This window comes from Dermochelys coriacea, chromosome 10 (assembly GCF_009764565.3).
Source record: "Dermochelys coriacea isolate rDerCor1 chromosome 10, rDerCor1.pri.v4, whole genome shotgun sequence".
In the NCBI taxonomy this organism is placed as follows: domain Eukaryota; kingdom Metazoa; phylum Chordata; order Testudines; family Dermochelyidae; genus Dermochelys; species Dermochelys coriacea.
This window is the reverse complement of record NC_050077.1, coordinates 44,690,471-44,709,668: the sequence shown is the minus strand read 5'-3', so window position 1 is coordinate 44,709,668 and position 19,198 is coordinate 44,690,471. Positions and strand designations below refer to the sequence as shown.

General features: G+C 53.2%; 1 protein-coding gene across 5 annotated transcripts in view; it reads right to left on the bottom strand.

Annotated features, from left to right (window-relative positions):
* Positions 1-19,198, bottom strand: part of AP3B2 (adaptor related protein complex 3 subunit beta 2) — a 64,211-nt gene that overhangs the window by 31,491 nt on the left and 13,522 nt on the right. For 4 of the 5 annotated variants that reach the window (XM_038420026.2, XM_038420024.2, XM_038420023.2 and 1 more), the window contains exons 2-5: positions 7,775-7,850; positions 6,384-6,458; positions 5,631-5,726; positions 2,967-3,127 (exon numbers count right to left, since the gene is read on the bottom strand). In XM_038420026.2, the coding sequence (XP_038275954.1) occupies positions 2,967-3,127; positions 5,631-5,726; positions 6,384-6,458; positions 7,775-7,850 (408 nt within the window). Of the gene's footprint in view, positions 1-2,966; positions 3,128-5,630; positions 5,727-6,383; positions 6,459-7,774; positions 7,851-14,229; positions 14,329-19,198 lie in introns of those variants that run through there. The other variant, XM_043494439.1, reaches the window with a different exon arrangement.

Genomic DNA, 19,198 nt, shown 5'->3' with positions numbered 1-19,198 from the left:
CAGGATGGATCACTTGATGATGGCCTGTTCTGTTCATTCCCTCTGGGGCACCTGGCACTGGCCACTGTTGGAAGACAGGATACTGGGCTAGATGGACATTTGGTCTGACCCTGTTTAGCCATTCTTATTTTCTTAGCTAATGCAGTTCGGTTCCTTCTAACAATAGCTAAAGGTTAAATATTTAACACAGGAGATGAAGGCACATAATCACTCCGTGATATTCACACCAGGTTCAGTGAATGTTCATTCACTCTTCATTCTGGATCACTCCTGCTTTATCCCTTCCATTCCTCTGCCTCTGACCCACATGCACCTTCTTGTCTGGAGTTTAGGACAGCGCCAGACACTCTGTCACCTTTCTGCAGCAGCCTATTCTATTGTACAGTCATGTCCCACCCACCTCTGGTTCATTACGCCTTGTATTGATCCATACTGCGAGGTCACATGTGCTTTCTGGGTCCATTCATTCTATGGACTATGAAGGAGCCAATAGCCTGGGGCAGGCCTGAGTGCTGGGCTTTGACAAGGAAATGTCCAGTAAACAAAATCCAACAGCCAAATTCTGGGCTGTTACACCATGAACAAGGGGGCAAAACCACCCAGAATTCAGCCCAAGGATTCCTGGTCTATATCACACACACTGTCTCAGTGGCTAAAACAAACAGAATTAAAAAAAATTCAAATTGACTTTTCACTCTTATTCCGCCCGTTTATTTGCTTCAGCTGTTTTACTCTCTGCTGGAGGAACGAAAACAGACTGTAACCAGTTTCTTGCTAGTTTAACACCCACAGGTTTGCTTATGCCAGCACAAGGCTGCAAAGTTTGCAAAAACAGTCCTGGGAGTGCTTCTTAGATCCATGGATTGGAAGGCCAGACTGCATTAGGATTGGCTAGGCCAAGCTCCTGCATCACAGGAGCCAGAGAATCTCACCCTGCACTAAGCCCAGAGTCTGTGGTTGAACCAGAATGTATCTTTAGGGTTTAGATCCAAGCCAAAAACCAAGAAATAGCACAAACCTGATCTCCTTGAAAAATATTTTTTTTTAAGAAATCCATCTAAACATTCCTATTAAATAGGAGGATTTGTAAAACTTTAAACAAAATCCCTACACGCTCAAAGCCCTACATCTTGGCCATCAGTGGCCCAATAGTGGCTCTTTCAGACGTTTTCCATGCCAGCCATGTATCAGTAGGATCCAGATGTCTTGTCAGTTACTGTAGCTGCATTATCTGGGCAGTCAGTGCTTGACCTGACAAACAGAAGCGTTTGGCTGCTGGTCTCGTTTCCAGTTACCGTTCATTTTCTTGTTGCTGTTGGTGTGATGGGAGAAATGTCTCACCCACAGCCCCTCCTGGTGCCTGCGGTTCCTGCCCACAATGCTAGGGGGAGCAGTTCATGTGGGTTTTTGTGTGTGTGTGTGTGTGTGTGTGTGTGGTCAGTGGGATGCCCTGCTGCATCTCTGTATTGGCATTGAGCAGCAGGGGAGAGGAGCTCCTGGGCTCGCACGTTTGTGTCCCCAAAGAGAGAACAGGGAGTCTGACCCCCAAAGAATAAGCAGTTGAATCTACTGGTTGTATACCAAGTTCTTGTGTATTAATATATGTCAAGTAGGGTCTTTTCTGAAAGCTAGTAATGCTCTGACCTGGATAGTCAGTAGGAGATCTGTATGCAGGTTCTGGCTGTGAATGTAGGCAGGGCTGTATGTGTAGAACATTGTACTTGTAACTAGGGTGTTACGGCAGCATCTCCTCACAGCAGAGTGGAGATGCAATAGGGCAGGGAGGCGCGCCTCCCAAGCTAGCTGTTCACCCAAAACTAACTCCACACCAGCTCTGATGATGAGTTCTGAGTGGCTCGAAATCTTGTCTCTCTCCCCAACAGCAGCTGGTCCTAGAATAGATATTGCCTCACCCACCGTGTCTCCACGCACCTAGCATCCTACGACCGAGGGAAAGACAACGGCTTTACAACTTTAAAGTGAACAGAAAGCCACTGAAACTGAGAAGAAAACCCAAGTCTTGGAACACTAAGGCAGGAGAGAGTTTCCCCTCTTTGTGTAACCATGAATGACCATAGTCTGAGAGAAAGAAAACCCTGTTAGGAGGGAAGGGGGTTGAAGTGAAGGGCCAGCATCTAAGCGGGGTGTTGTCCATGGGACACAGGATCCCCTATTCGACAGGGGGCATGTGGGGAGACTGTTCAGAGGCAATAGGTAGTGGCATTAGAGAAGGGAAGTTAGTTCCTAGAGAAGTGTACAGACAGGGCTGTGCCTTTATGTTTATTTTCTGTGTAACTCGGCTGTTTGCTTCCTGACTATTCCATCTTTGAATCTATGATTTTTCTATTAAACAAACTTCTTGTTGATCTATGCCCCATGCAGGTCTCCAGTGAGCACCCTGTTTGTGGCAAACCGGGGGCAGGTTTCACCCCTGCAGGGGTGCTGAGCCAGAGAGGAAAGTCCCAGTGTCTGGCAGTTAAGAACTCAGGCAGATGGATCTGGGGGGAAGCAGGACCAGAAGGGCTTGTTGGGGTCACCCTGCCAGGAGTAACTAGGCTGATGGAAGCCAGGGTGAGACCTTTATGCTGGCAGGCTGGCTACTGGGCTCAGAACTCTGAGTCATAGCAGCCCACCATTAAGGCATCCAAAGTCACAAGGCAGGTGGTGACAGAACCCCATACTGGTCTGGGTGACCCCCAAAACGTCACATTCCTCCATGCACATTCCAGAATTCTGATCCCGTGCAATCTGACCAAGTCACAAGAGGCCCCAGGGCACCATCACCCTGTGTCCCATGCCTTCCTCCATAAAAAGTGGGTAGCTGGGATTTCGTGGTGTGAGTCCCCACTGTGCACCGGTGTAAATGACGGCCCAAGGTACAACGTGCGGGCAAAGTGAGACCAGCATGTATTTCAGGAGGGGGGCAGTGTGTGAAGGGTGGGGACACAGTCCATTGTGCCAGTTACCTGTACAGCTTGGGGATGGCATGAGCAGCCGTCTTGCGCACGTACGGAGACATGTCTGACGCCGCCTCCTTGATGGCCAGCATCATGATGGGCACTATGATGGGCACCCGGATGCTGGAGAGAACCCGCAGGGCGCTGGCCCGGATCAGCTGGTTGGGATCCTGCGTGGGGGGACACGGAGACAGCTCCAGGAAGGCTTTGCAGTGGATCGCCCTTCCTGACACAGTTAGGGCAGGGTGAGGGCCCAGCAGCACCCAAGGCTGCCAGAGGGAATCCAGGGACTCGCTTGGCACTGCACTGCGCATTTGGAAGTTGATTCACTGTGAGGCAAGGCTCTCGCTCATTAACAAAGATCTGCAATCCCTCTGGCCAGTGCCCACTTTGGATCCCCAGCCTGGCTCTCGGGCGGGGTGGGGAATTTAGCTGGAGTTGTGGGTGCTCAGCACCTCCAGGAACCAGACCCCCAGGATTATGGTGGCCCCATGGGGTGGGGAGAAGTAAATGGCTGGGGGTCCCTGCAGCAGTCTGAGCAGTGGGGCACAAGGGCTCCATAGCAGATCAGCTAAGGACACAAACCCGGCATTGGCTCTTTCAACCTCACCCCATTCTCCAACTCCTCCCCTACCCCATGGGAGCCCAGGCCTCCCAGTGCCAGAAGCTGGGCCTTCCCCATAGCTTCTCAGAGGCAGGGGTCTCAGTTGGGCCCCCCACCCACATAGGGCTTTATACCAGGACCTTTTGGGGAAGGTGTGAGCAGCTGGGAGGGGGAGGGAGCAAGCGCACTTCCCCTATGCAACCCACTGCTTTGGCTCTGCCTCCAGCCTGCCTCCCCCCGGCCAGATCACAGCCTCACACCTGTCCAAGAGCCCAATAATCCCACATGCCGAGCTCTGCCCACTGCCTGGAAAGGCCTGGCTGGAGTGCAGCGACCTCTCTGCCAGGGGCCCCTTTGAGTTCTTTTACTCACTAGTAAAAAGAAAAGGAGTACTTGTGGCACCTTAGAGACTAACAAATTTATTAGAGCATAAGCTTTCGTGAGCTACAGCTCACTTCATGGGATGCATTTACCCACTAGTGTCCAGGGTAGCACTGGAGCCCCGGATCCACATGGCAAAAGCACACACCATCCACAGCAGGGCCAGTGCTAGCACCCACCAACAGCTCTCAAGGACTGGACTTCTAAGGGCTGTGCCAGCTGACTCGGGCTTGGGCTAAGGGGCTGTTTATGGGGTGTAGGTGTTCGGGCTCTGGGACCCTCCCACCTTGCAGGGTCCTAGAGTCTGGGCTCCAGCCTGAGCTTGAGGCAGCTGGCACAGGCCAGCAGCAGGTTTTAACTGCAGTGTTAACATCCTGAAAGACCCACAGTCCCTCACCGTGGGGCCATCTGATTCCAGCCTCCCCTTGTGCCTATCGCTTCATTCTGACCAATCTGCACCTCCAAGAGGAAGCGGAGATGCGGACAGGTACTGAGGGGGCAGTGCTCTCTCCTCCTCCACAGCAGCACCCCAGGAGCAGGGCACCAAAAGGGCACCTGGTATGGAGGGGAGAAAGGCAAGAAATTGCTTTGAACTTGCTTGTGCACCAGAACCCAGCACAGCCAGCCATCCCCTGGGGCCAGCCTCTGCAAAGCACTTAGGGATTAGGCACTGCCCGGGCTCATTTTGTGGTGCTGTAGTGACATGCAGAGCCCACGCCAGGCTGTGCCAAGGGTGAAAGGGCAGCAGGTTGTACTGGGGTGGCACTGGGATGGTAACACATGGGCGTGGGATGGGTGGGTGCTTGCTAGGGAGGATCCTCAGAGAGAGCGCCCCACTAAATCTCTCGTTCTCTGTCAGTCCAACTGGGAGAGGCTGGAGTGCAGCTTTGGTGTCAGGAGTCGTGGTCCAATGTCGGCAGGTGGTGCCAGGGCCAGGATTTGCCCCAGGGAGACCTGTGCCTTACCTCACCTGTAGCAGGTTGAGCTGACAGCCCCTGGGCCTGTATGTGTGTAGCGCATGGATGAGTCCAGACTGCAACACCATGGGGGTGACTCATTAGGGACAGAGTCGGGGCTGCTCCTTGGGGCACTGGGTAACCCCAAATGCTCAGTTAGGGCATTGCTAACTTTCCAGCCGAGGCCCTGTTTGGCCTCCCAGCCTGCTCCCTTCCTTACTTCCCCCCTGCCTGCCTGTCTCCCAGAGGTGCTGCGCCGGGGAGATTCCAGAGGGCAACTCTCAGGTCAGCTAGATGATAGGAGCCAGAGAAGTGTGTCCAAGTCTTGCTCCGGGGAGGGCCCCCAGCGCTGGGGAGGGCTTATAGCTACAGGGCCACAACAGGATGCCCGAGGTGTCTGTTTCTCAATTGCCTTCAGTCTAGGCTTGGGTGTGGGGGGGTGCAGGAGTGTGGGGGCGCAGGTGAGTGGGGGGCATACAAAAGCCCCTCCATGCAGAGGGCCTGCTCCATGGACACAGGGTTTCCCTGCCCCTGGCTCTGTAAGCTAAGCCCATGCAAGACCACCCTGATCCCAGCAATGAGCACCAGCAGAGCCATCTACTTCTGCCCTTGCTGGAAAACAGGTGGGACCGTCCTCTCCCGCCTTGGTTTGCGGCAGCACCATCCCCCAGCCCACCGTAAGCCCCTGAGGTACCCACACTCCAGTCCCCACCTCCGTCCATGACCCCTGACCTTTAGTCCACGCTGGAAAGTGGAGATGGAGAGCAGGGCCAGGTCCTGCTGTTCTTCTGCGTAGCGGACCAGGTAAACATAAACCAGCTTCTTCACCTGCCAGACACGTGGGCAGAGACCGAACCCTGTCAGCCAGGCTCCAAATCCCCCCCACCCTGTCTGCTCCCCACCCCCATTGCTTGCTCCACTGCCACCTGTGCCAGCGAAGAGGGGCGATTGCCCCCACATCTAGAGACCCAGGGTATCGGGGTGGGGGCAGAGGCAGGAGGGCGTGAGCTCAGAAGGGTTAGGTATGAGGGACGTCACAGGGAAGTTCTGTTAAGCAAGCTGAGTGCATCACAACAGCTGCTTCTCCCAGAATCATCTTTGCTGCGGTGGGGTCTGGGCCGGATTCTGGCGCCTCCTGCAATCCTGGGCTGGGATGCCGTCCCACATCCATCTCGCACCACACGGCCACCCTGCTGCCCAGTCTCGGGGTGCAACAAGCCCATAGCCCTCCAGGCAACCCCACCTGTCCATTGCTGTCACAGAGGGCAGCAGGATCCCACTGGCTGTTACGTGGGCCCCTCAAAGCCAGCTTGCCACTTAGGACAGGGAGCGGGTGCCGCCATATGGGAGCAGTTTCCTGCCCTGGCATATGTGTGCAGATCAGACCCATGCAAGCTGCAAGCAACCCCCCGGCAGGTACCGCCCCCCCCAAATGCTGCCCCCTGCCGGCTTGCAAGTTGCTATGACCATGAAGGAGAGGCTCACCTCAATGTTCTTGCAAGCCACATTTTTGACGACAGCTGGGAAGAGGTCGGACGCATTCTTCCCCCTGGCGATCATCTGAGGACGTGAGAAAGGAGACGGTGACCCAACAACACATCTGCAGGCATCACAGCCCCTGTGCCCAACACCTGGGCTAGAAAGCAGAACCCCACTAGCTTGGTGTGTGTGCGCATGTGTGTGTGTGTGTGTTTATAGCACCTAGCATAATGGAGCCCTGATCCATGACTGGGTCACTGAGCTCCATCACAATACACATGATAATAACAGCAGTATGTGGTCTCAGAGCCCCCCTCTAGGACTCCCACCACTAGTGGGCATGAGCGCTCCGAGTCCCTTTAGCAGAGAACAATGGGGCACAACCAACAGGCTACAGCCAGAGGAGCTGGCTGCTGTCCAGCTCTAGAAAGTTGGAGGGGTGGGGGGTACTAACATGGCGGGAGGGATAACAGAACAGTGCAGTCTGGGGAAACGAGCCCAGGGCTGGGAGCCAGGAGGGATCAAGTTATATTCCTAGCTCTGAGATCGACTCACTGCGTGATCTCAGGGAGGTTTTTTCTCTCTGTGCCTCAGTCTTCCCATCTGGGAATGGGGATGATGATTCATACGTAGCGAGGGTTTAAGGCCAGAAGGGACCACCAGATCCTCCAGTCTGCTCTCCTGCATCTCACACATACACCACCCCACACCTGCACACTAAACCCACCCTCTGAAATTTGACCAAGGGTTCACAGTCCACAGGCGCCTAGATAGTACGTGCCACAGGCAGAGAACAGAGCGACCAAGGGACACCAGTGCCCGAGGCCCCCTCAATGGCAGGGAAATGGTTAATTAGATACACCCAGGTAATCCTTGGAAGTGACCCGCACCCCCATGCTGAAGAGGAAGGTGAAACCCCCAAGGTCCCTGCCAATTAGATCTGGGGGGAAATTCCTTCCTGACCCCTCATATGGTGATCAGTGAGACCCTGAGCATGTGAGAAGAACCAGGCAGCCAAGCACCCGAGAGAGACAGTGCTCAGTGCCACCTCATAGCCTGGCCCACCCCGCCCAGAGTCCCCTCTGCAGAGTGGCCGTCCCTCATGTTTCAGAGGAAGGAGACCAAAAACACCTCCTAAACCCAGAATACAATGTGTGGGGGAGAGACCCTTCCTGACCCCTGCAGGTGGCTGTCTGAAGCCCTGAAACATGAGCTTTGGGAACAAAGGACAGTGGGGAGGGAAACTCCACAGAGGGGAAACTGAGGCAAAGCAGGGCAGCGACTGGCTTAGGTTGCACAGTGATGCTATCACTGCTGGGGCTGGGACTCAGGAGCTCCTGGCACTCAGGCCATCTCTCAGTGCCCCATCCCCACCCCGCCCTGCGGGAGACACTCACAGCCACAATCCTCTTCATGGCCTCCAGCTTCAGTGAGTCCTTGTTACTGTCCAGCATCTCCTTCAGGTCATCGTGTCTGCAAGTCACAGGGAGCCTTGTCACCAGCCGAGCAGGCACAGATGCAATGAGGTTTAGCAGCTCTCAGCCATGCACAGACAGGGCGTACGCCACATACACCAGCCCACAAGTGAGCATGAACACAGCCACCGCCCTCACTCCTGCCCCAGCCAGTGGGGGGGGGGCAGCTGATGAGGCTGACCACTCAAGGCTCCACCACAGGCGCCACTGAGCAGTAACTGAAGCCATAGCCATGTGCTACTAAGGCTGAGTCGCTGCCCCAGAATGGAGTTCAGGCCACTTGCTCTCTGAGGGAGCCTGGAAAAGCAGGAACCCCTCCCCCCAGTGCTGCAGCTGAAGCAGATACCCCTCTGCCTGGCCCCTTCCAATGGAGGAACTCGCAGCTCTTGACAATTTATTGTCTACATCACCCACCTTTCACAGATGGGGAAACAGAGGCAGAGAGGGCAGTGACTCAGCCAAGGCCAGAGCTGGCAATAGGAGCCAGGACTCCTGGGATCTAGCACACTGCCAGGAGAAAGCAGTTTCTTTTTGCAGATGCATGTGATAATGCTCCACATGATTCCAAGTGGCACTGTGATCACTGGGCAAAGCCAGTCTGTTAATGACTCCCTAGGAAGTCCCCATCACCAGAGGTGTAGCCCTCCCCAGTGCCCCAATGCTGGGTGCGTGACTGTGTCTGATAATTCTGACACATAGACGAACAAAATTTGATGGAGAAGAGCCAACACAGCTTTTGTAAAGGGAAATCGTGTCTCACCAATCGCTTAGAATTCTTGGAGGGGGGTCAACAAACATATGGACAAGGGGGATCCAGTGGATGTAGTGTCCTTGGACTTTCAGAAAGCCTTTGAGGCTCTTAAGCAAAATAAGAGGGAAGTTCCTCTCATGGACCAGTAACTAGTTAAAAGACAGGAAACAAAGGGTAGGAATAGATGGTCAATTTTCAGAAAGGAGAGAGATAAATAGTGGTGTCCCCCAGGGGTTGTACTGAGACCAGTGCTGTTCAACATATTCATAAATGATCTGGAAAAAAGGGTAAACAGTGAGATGGTTTGGAGATGCTACAAAATTACTCAAGATAGTTAAGTCCAAAGCTGACTGCGAAGAGTTACAAAGGGATCACACAAAACTGGGTGATTGGCAACAAAATGTCAGATGAAATTCAATGTTGATAAATGCAAAGTAATGCAGAATTGGAAAATATAATCCCAACTAGACATACAAAATGATGGGGTCTAAATTAGCTGTTACCACTCAAGAAAGATCATTGTGGACAGTTCTCTGAAAACATCCGCTCAATGTGCAGTGGCAGTCAAAAAAGCGAATAGAATGTTAGATATCATTAGGAAAGGGATAGATGATAAAATAGAAAATATCACAATGCCACTATATAAATCCATGGTATGCCCATATCTTGAATACTGTGTGCAGTTCTGGTGGCCCCATCTCAAAAAAGATATATTGGAATTGGAAAAGGTTCAGAAAAGGGCAACAAAAATGATTAGGTGTCTGGAACATCTTCCATATGAGGAGATATTTGAAAGACTGGAACTGTTCAGTTTAGAAAAGAGGTGACTAAGGGGGGATATGATAGAGGTCTATAAAATCATGAATGGTTGGAGAAAGTGAATAAGGAAAGGTTATTTACCCCTTCACATATCACAAGAACCAGGGGTCACGCAGATGAAATTAATAGACAGCAGGTTTAAAACAAACAAAAGGCTAAAACTATAACCAGGTTCAAAAAAGAATGAGATAAGTTCATGGGGGGATACATCCATCAACGGCTATTAGCCAAGATGATCAGGGATACAACCCCATGCTCTGGGTGTCCCTAAATCTCTGATTGCCACTTGCTGGGACTGGACGACAAGGGATGGATCACTTGATGATTGCCTTGTTCTGTTCATTCCCTCTGGAGCACCTGGCCGCTGTCAGAAGACAGGATACTGGGCTGGGTGGACCATTGGTTTGACCCAGTATGGCCATTTTTATGTTCTTATGCACACAGCCGCAGAGAGAAGACCATGCCCTGCTTGGTGGCTGACAGGCCATACCCTCTACCCCCCATCCCACAGCATGGACGTATACATGCCACAGATCTGACATGCTGCCACCTTCCAAAGCTTTACGGGTCTCTGGCCCATCAACTGACCGAGTGCCAGTGGAATAGCAAGGACGATCTAGCCACAGGCAAACTGGAAAGTGTTCCTGGAAGTGAGCTGTAGCTCACAAAAGCTTATGCTCAAATAAATTTGTTAGTCTCTAAGGTGCCACAAGTCCTCCTTTTCTTTTTGCGAATACAGACCAACACGGCTGCTACTCTGAAACCTGTCCAGGGACAGGGGTTGGCGGGCCCCCCAGAGGCTGGATGCTTTGATGGATCCTCTTGGCTCTGGGTGGCTCATTTCTGGTACAACCTGGCAGCAGCTGGTAGGTATCTGATATCTGAAACACCCCATATCTGACACAAGGTCCTGGCCCCCCAGTGATAGCTGGGGATGTGATCCACTGTCAGAACACGAAGGCACAGCAGAGGGAGATTCTGGAGATACCTGCTGGCTGATTCCCCTGATCCAAGGCACCAATGAGCCATTCGCTGGCTGCCAGCTCTCACAGTTTGATTGTGAGTCTCAGGATAGTTGGTACTTGACTCAAAGCCCCAGTGCCTAATTCCTGTGAGTACGGGACAATCTCAGCTTTCCTTTAGAGAAAGGGTTATGTTAGTAGCCCTCCGGGACGTGCAGAAAAGCTGGACGTGACCCAAGCATAACTGAAAGGCTCAGACCCAGAAGGCAAAGGAAACCCCCCCCCAAAGCACTGGTTTTAAAATCTCATGATTCTGGGGCCCAATCTCCTGGCTTTTGGACAGCTGAAGTGGGAATACTGCATTCGCCAGCTGGTAGGATGAGCGCCCCCCACCTCCTGGAGTGCTCAGGCTTGGGGTGAGTCAGCTAACAACGTGCATTAGCCAGGCCAATTCACTCCCTTCCCTGACGCTGGCTGCAGCGGGCTGCTCTGTGCACTCTGTGGTTGAAGAGAGAGTGCCCAGCCTGCTGGGTTCTGCTCTAGCCCTTGGGGGAGCTGGGGTTCCACTCTCTGTCCTGGGGAAGCCAGGAAATTAACAGACAGCGAGGTCAGGAGATCTTTCGAACCTTAGCCTGGGTGGGGTGAAGGATCAGGCCAGATCCTCTGGGGGAGTCACTTGTCCAGGGTAAGGAGCAGGGCCAGCCCTGCTCTTGGATCCAGGATCCATGGAAGCCTGCCAGTACTGACCCCCATTCCAATCACATGCTGTACCCCAAAAGCATGGCTGGGTTCAAACTCCGTCAGAGCAGTTAAAATGAGCTGGAGAGTTCAGCGCTGCAGCCATAAACTCTGCCCGGGGAAACCTTTCCTGCAGCTGGCACTCCACCCACCTGTGGCATGGGGCCAGGCACAGGCAGCACACAGCAGCCATTTTATCTCTCAGCACCAGCCCGTGCAAAGAAAGGGGGCCAGCTCAGAGCAGTGGGCCACAGCGCCTGGCTCATCCTGGGCAGGGCCATGCCACATACCGATCGCTGGCTGTCACAGCAGGGACTCGGCCCAGCCCAGAGCATGGCAGCTGCTAAATGTGCTGTGGATGCCAAGTTTGTGGTGGGATTATTGGGGGGGAGGGAAGGAGAGAGAATGTCTCCCATCCCCCTGCCTCTCCTGTATTTAGGCTCACATCTGTAAGCAGTTTCCACTACCCCTTTCCCTCCAGCTCTGGGATTTCATCCGTCCTTCCAGCTGCCCCGAGCCCTGATGGGGGTTAGTCCTGGGACCTGGCCTAAGGAGGCTAGCACCCAAAGCTCTCCTCCTCCCTTCTAGAACAGGAACCCCACTGCCAATGCCACAGCAAGGAGGCTGCCCCAGGTCACAGAGAGGTGCCCCTTAGAGCCACTTCCCAGCAGCAGGTTTCAGAGTAGCAGCCGTGTTAGTCTGTATTCGCAAAAAGAAAAGGAGTACTTGTGGCACCTTAGAGACTAACAAATTTATTAGAGCATAAGCTTTCGTGAGCTACAGCTCACTTCATCGGATGCATTTGGTGGAAAAAAAAAAATCGCATCCGATGAAGTGAGCTGTAGCTCACGAAAGCTTATGCTCTAATAAATTTGTTAGTCTCTAAGGTGCCACAAGTACTCCTTTTCTTTTTATCTATTTAATTGTTCGGGTTTGTGGAAACTTATACGGGGAGAGGGGGCCAAACAATTATTTACTGACAGTAGAGGTCAAGATTCAGAAAGTTAAAGCTTTATAACCTTTAAAACATAAATTGTCAGCGTCACATGTCAAAATAGACAAAGGAAATAGGCATAAAAAAAAAATCAAACTCTAGTAAGTTCTCAAGCATCATTTCTCTTCCTTTGCCCTACATGGGGAACAAATATTTGACACCAGGCTCTTTGATCTAGCAGACAAAGATATAACAAGATCCAATGGCTGGAAGTTGAAACTAGACAAATTCAGATGAGAAATAAGGTGTGAATTTTTAACAATGAGATAATTAACTGTTGGAACAATTTACCAAGGGCCATGGTGGATACTCCATCACTGGTAATTTTTAAATCAAGACTGGATGTCTTTCTAAAAAAAGATCTGCTCTAGTTCAAGCACAGATACTGTACTTGAAGCAGGGAGTAATACAGGGAAGCCTTATGGCCTGTGTTGTACAGGGGGGTCAGATAAGATGATCACAATGGTTTCTTCTGGCCTTATAATCTGTGAACAGAGCAGCAGTGAGTAGATGCAATACATGTCTGGGAACAATCAGGGGATCAGAGGGGCAGAACCAGGAAAGCAACAGGCCGACAGAGCAGGTTATAATTTGCAAGTTAATTTGGCTAAAGAATCCAGTTCAGTCATAACGACCGCTTGCTTCAGTCAGGATACAACAGGTTCCCATGGCTCAGAACGTACAATCATAGAAATGTGGGGCTGGAAGGGACCTCGAGACGGCATCAAGTCCAGCCCCTGCTCTGAGGCCAAACCAGGTAAACCTAGATGATCCCTAATAGGTATTTGTTCATTCTTAAAAACCTTCAATGACGGGGATTCCACACCTTCCTTGGAAGCCTGTTCTGGTATTTAACTATCCTTAAAGTTAGAAAGCTTTTCCTAATATCTAAGCTAAATCTCCTCTTCTGCAAATTATGCCCATTACTTCTTGGCCTACATTCAGTGGACATGGAGAACAATTGATCATTGTCCTCCTTATAACAGACTGTTATCAGGTCCCCCGCAGTCTTTTTCTCAAGACTAAACATACCCAGTTTTTTAACTTTTCCTCATAGGTCAGGTTTTCCAAACTTGTTATCATTTTGGTTGCTCTCCTCTGGACTCTCTCCAATTAATCCAAAACTTTCTTAAAATGTGGAGCCCAGCACTGGACAAAATACTCTAGCTGAGGCCTCACCAGTGCTGAGTAGAGCAGGACAATTATCTCCTGCGTCTTACATACAACATTCCTGTTAGTACACCACAGAATACTATTAGCCTTTTTTCACCACTGCATCACATTGTTGACTCGTATTCAATTTGTGATCCACTACAACCCCCGGATCCTTTCCAGCAGTACTGCTGCCTAGTCAGTTATTTCTCATTTTATGGTTGTGCATTTGATTTTTCTTTCCTATGTGTAGTACTCTACACTTGTCTTTACTGAATTTCATCTTGTTGATTTCAGACCAATCCTCCAATTTATCAAGGTCATTTTGAATTCTAATCCTGCCCACCAAAGTGCTTGCAACCCCTCCCAGCTTGGTGTCATCTGCAAATTTTATAAGCGTACTCCCCACACCATTATCCAAGTCATTAATGAAAATATTGACTAGTACAGACCTGATACATCCCCCAAGTTTGACAGTGAACCATTGATAACCAGTCGTTGAATAAGGTTTTTCAACCAGTTCTGAACCCACCTGACAGTAAGTTCATCTAGACCACTTTTCCCTAATTTGTTTATGAGAATGTCATGTGGAACTGTATCAAAAGCCTTGCTAAAATCAAGATACATCACATCTACTGCTTCCCCCATCCACTAGACCAGTAACCCTGTTAAAGAAGGAAATTAGGTTGTTTTGGCATGATTTGTTCTTGACAAATCCATGCTGGCTATTCTTTAACCCTATTATCCTTTAACCCTATTATTATTAAACCCTATTATCCTCTAGGCACAGGGAAACAGGTGCTATGGATCGGGTGCAACAAGGACCCACTTGACATACAGCCACAGATGGGCTCCAATCCTATGGGACTTCCACCATGTCCCTGGTCACACAGCCTAGAGCCCCTTGCTCCAAACACCCAGGCTCCTAAGCCCAGATCCTCAAAGGTATTTAGGCTCCTACCTTCTGTTTATTTAAAAGTCCAGTGCCAGAGCTAGGAGAATCTTCCTTTGCTATTAGCAGAGTGGGGCCTATGACACATTTGAGCCCTTCACCCTAGTTTGTAGATATCAGTGAGGCATTCAGACAATTCAGCACAGCAGCAACACCAGGGAAATAACAGCAAGTCATCTCCCCCATCCCCCTACCCACTTGTCAGCAATAAACACCAGGCTAGTGTTGTGTGATTAAACTAGGCAAATAAAGCATTGCACAAACTCCCAGAGATGTCTGAGCAACTTATTCCTGCATGGACCATGTTTGCTTGGTTTTACAGTGTCTGCAAAGTTATTCCCTGCGTCTTGATTTGATTGGCATCCCTCGTCCCCCAGGAACTTCACTTGGGGGTTCAGTTTTGAACCCTGAAGTTCACCACCGGACTCAGGGCCCAAGTGCCAAGTCTCACATGGGAATCGATGAGGTGGCTGACTTTCAGTGCCCCACCCCCCAAACACACACCTCAGCTCCCAGAGAGGTGGGCCCAGGCCAGGAGAGGGGGCTGGCCAGGAGCCAACCCCACAGGGAGAGGAATGGGGGAAGGGGGAAGCCAGCCCCGCAGCTCTGTTAATGAATTCAGTCTGCAGTGAAACCGGAGACCCCAGGAAACTAGAGAGGCTCCTGGTTGTAACCTCTGGCTCTGCACAGGGCCCAGCTGTGGTGGGGGAGGGGAGGCCTTGGTTGATCATTTGGTTGTGGAGGGCAGGGGGATGCTCGGGGCATTTACTGGAGCTCAGCAATGTCTTGCTGCCCATGGTGAGGTGCCTGTTCCCTACCTGGGTGTGCTAAGGCATGGAGGGAGGGCCACTGTCCAAGGCTACACGGTGAATAAGGGGCAGAAATGGGTCAGAACTGCCCAGGCCTGTGCCAAACACAAGGCCAGCCCCCACCCTCACCCCCCAACCCGTCCATTCTCACTGACCCCCAGTAGCCCCCAGCCCCAGCTCTGCATCTAACAGTGGGGCAGACCCCTCATACCCTCCCCCCCCGCCACCATGCTGCAGAACCTGGCGCAGCTGGGCAGGGGGCAGCTTAGCATGAGCCACAGGGCCTGAGGGGCCCAGGAGGAGGTGGACAGGGAGATCTACGCCCCTTGCAGACTCTGCAAGGAGCAGGGCCCAGGAGGCTGCAGAGCTGCCTGCCTTGGCCAGGGAACCCAACCCGCAGCCACCTGTGAAATATTCATCCCGTCAGGAATCCACTGACAGCACCATGGCAACCTCAACGCTAGGCTTCTCTTATGCCTATTCCATTCACAGGCCCTGGGCAGCTGGGGTTACACACACAGTGGGGGCGGTTATGGGGGGGGGCAAGGTGCCTTCCTCTCAGCAGCCTCTGGGGCCAGGAGGACACCGAGTCCCTTATGGGCTGAGTTTGCTGGACCTCAGCTGGGCCCCAGCATCTGCTACATGAAATCCCTTCTGAACATCCCCCTCCTGCCCCGAGCTGGATGCCCCCGGGCCTCTCGCCCCCCACCTGGATACTGGGGGTCTGAGCACAGTGGGAAGGAGCTCTCTGTAATGGACACTAAGGCCCCCACTGAGACTCTTGCCAGTTAGAGACAGAGCCCCCCCCGACCCTCAGCTGGGCTAGCATCACATCAGCACCGGTTAGCATACGGGCTGCCCACCCTGCAACTCCCTGGGCTGTCCCTGGCCTGGCGATCAATAGGAACTGACCCAGCCCCAATGTCTCTTTTTCAGTTTCATCTGGGGCAAAACTCCCAGTCACAATGTGACCCCTGAGCAGGGGTGAAATTAACTCAGGACACTTACTGGTATGGGGCGGGGGCCGGCTCCAGCCCCTGGAAGGGACGGGGCTTCAGGCGGAAGGGGTGGGATTGGGGGATCAGCATCCCCCAACCAGCCCTTCCAGGCCGCCTGGCCCGTGCCACCCAGGGCTCCCGTGGCAATTTAAAGGGCCCAGGGCTCCGGATGCCACTGCTGCAGTAGTGGCAGAGGCATCTGGAGCCCCAAGCCCTTTTAAATCACCCGCCCCTGGCCCGTCGGCGGCCGAGAGGGGACAAAAGGGGCAGGGTCGTTTGCTGCAGCAGCGCTTTAACGTTGCTGCCCCTTCCCCACCACGCCCCGTCAGCAGCCCTGCCGGTACGGACCCTACCAGCAGGGCCGCCAACAGGGGAGACAAAAGGGGCAGGGACATTAAAGCTCTGCCACAGCAGCGCATTAATGTGGGCTGGGTACAGGCCGGTGCGGGTTCTTACTGGTATGCCGTACCGGTTCACTTTCACCCCTGCCCCTGAAGGCAGAAACTCCCAAACGCGACCCAAATGCATGGCGGTGGTGGCAGGGGGGCACTCCGGGGTCTGAGCTCATCACACAGGGGGCTTCCTGTGAGTCACTGGAAGCTCCACGTGCACGTCCCCAGTCGGATGGCATTTAATAGGGACAAAAACCAGCCAGCGCCTCAGCTGCGGTAAATCAGTGGAGCTCCACTGGATCAAATAATTAACACCAGCTGAGAATCTGATCACAGCTTTTGATAGCGTCCTTTCCATAGACTTCTGTAGCAGGGATAGAATTCTATATTCCATTCTATAGGCTGCTTTTAAACAAAACCCTATAGATCATGGGGTGGGCAAACTACTGCCCACAAGCTGTTTTAAGCAGGCCCATGAGCCGCACTACATGGCTTGGCCCCGCTCCGGCTGGGGTACTGGGTCGGGGCCCAGACCATGCAGCTTGGCCCCGCTCCAGTGGGGACACTGGGTCGGGACCGCACCATGTGGCTCGGCCCTGCTCTGGCACTCTGGCCGGGGTGCTGGGTCGGGGCTGCACCACGCGGCTTAGCCCCCCGCTCCAGTGCTCTGGCTGGGGCTCTGGGTTGGGGCTGCACCACGCAGCTTAGCTGTGCTCCGGCCAGGGTGCAGCTCCCGGAAGCCGTGGCATGGCCCCACTCCGGTTCCTACGTGCTCCAATGGGAGCTGCAGGGGCAGTGCTTGCAGATGGGGCAGCGTGCAGACCCACCTAGCTGTGCCGCCATGTAGGAGCCGGAGAAGGGACATGCCACTGCTTCCGGGAACTGCTTGAGGTAAATACCGCTTGGAGCCTACACCCCCTGAGCCTCTCCCCACGTCCCAACCCCCTGTCCCAGTCCTGATCCCCCTCCCCAAACCCCTCGATTCCAGCCCGGAGCACCCTCCTGCCCCCCAAACTCCTCATCCCCAGTCCCACCCCGGAGCCCACACCCCCAGCTGGAACGCTGCCCCAGCCTTGATCCCCCTCCCATGCTCCAAACTCCTCAGTCCCAGCCTGGAGCACCCTCCTACACCCCAAACTCCTCATCCTCGGCCCCACCCCAGAGCCCGCACCCCATCCCGTACCCAACCCCAATTTTGTGAGCATTCATGGCCCGTCATACAATTTCTATTCCCTGATGTGGCCGTCGGGCCAAAAAGTTTGCCCACCCCTGCTATAGGTAGCGTATAACTCTCGATTCAGTTCTCTGGGGCTTTCCTATAAGGGATCAACCCCTTTGTTGGCACACCTGAGGCTCCCTAAATGCACAGAAATGACATGGGGACAAAACAATCCAAACCATTTCCAAAAGCAGCACAAGAGTTTCCAGGGAATAGTACATCTCCAATTCAAGGGCAGATGCCTCTGAGCTGGCGCGAACTCCCCTAGTGTGTTCTGAGGTTCGAGCCTCAAGACTTGTAGAGCAGGACGGGGCTGAGTCAGAGCTAAGTGTGAGGAGGGTGGGCTGGGGCTGGGAATGGGGGGGACAAGAAGTCCCACCTTCTAGCTAGGATGCACCTCCCCGCAAATGGAGGGGGGAGCCATTAACCATAAACACACCACAGATACTAGCTTGTCCGAAACGTAGCACCACAGCATGGACAGGGAAGGCCCATGCAGCAACATGGGAGCCCTTGCCCTGGTGCTCAGTGGGGGAGGAGCACCTGGCTCCCAGAGGGGCAGGAACAGAGGTATTAAGGTTGGGAATGGAACAATTAGATCTGAAGTTGGGGCTGAGACAAGCCCCTAGAGCACAGGGAGACTGGTCCAGACCCAAGTGTCTCTAGAGCAGGCCAAACCGGAATCCTCCATCCAAACTTCCCGTGCTGTGAGGTCATCTGATGGGACCCCAAACTTCGATTGAAGCTGGGACCGCGTCACAGAGTGCGAGGCTATCCCTAGGGGACCCCCATGCTCAGCTGGCAGGTAACGCTTTCCTTCCTAACGCCCTATTCCCAGTCACCTGTTCCGGGCTCCAGGACTTGGAGGGACTCATTCTGGCTCCAAGGGAGCAGATTTGGGGAAAGCCAGAGCTAAATCCCTTCCAACGAACAGCAAAACTGACATTTTGTGCTGCCAAGAGCCCTTCCACAGCTTCTATGGGGCAGGGAGCTCAGTGGGCACGGAGCCCCCAGCACGGGAGATTCACAGCTCCAGCATGAAGCAAGGCACTATGTATTGAGGTGCTGCTATAGTATCCTCAGTGTCCTCTCCTTCCCCTGCCCCCAGAGCCAGGCCACAGAATGATGGCCCTACTTCAGGAACACCAGGCAGACAAGGTGTGGCAGGGTTGCCACTCAACTGGCACGGAGAGACCCTGAGGATGCAGGGTCAGGGTTGGATGAAGAGAGACATAGAAAACAGATTCCACTGGGCCAGCTTCACCCGCACCCTCACAGAGATGGGCCCTTTGGACAACTCCATGGACACAGCAGGGTGGTACTGGGCCCTCAAGGCTCAGAGATGCTTTACTGGCTGGCATTAAAGCTCTGCCCTTGTCTATTACCCCCGCATCCCAAGCTCCCCTCATAGGTAGCCATATGGCCCCTGCAGCCCCTTGTGCCTCCTCCCCATGCCCCCATCACCCAGCAAGCACCACTTGAAGCATGCTTGACACTCACTGAAATGCAGGCCCTTTGTCCCAGAGAGACTGTCTCAGACACAGACCCAGCAACACCTGT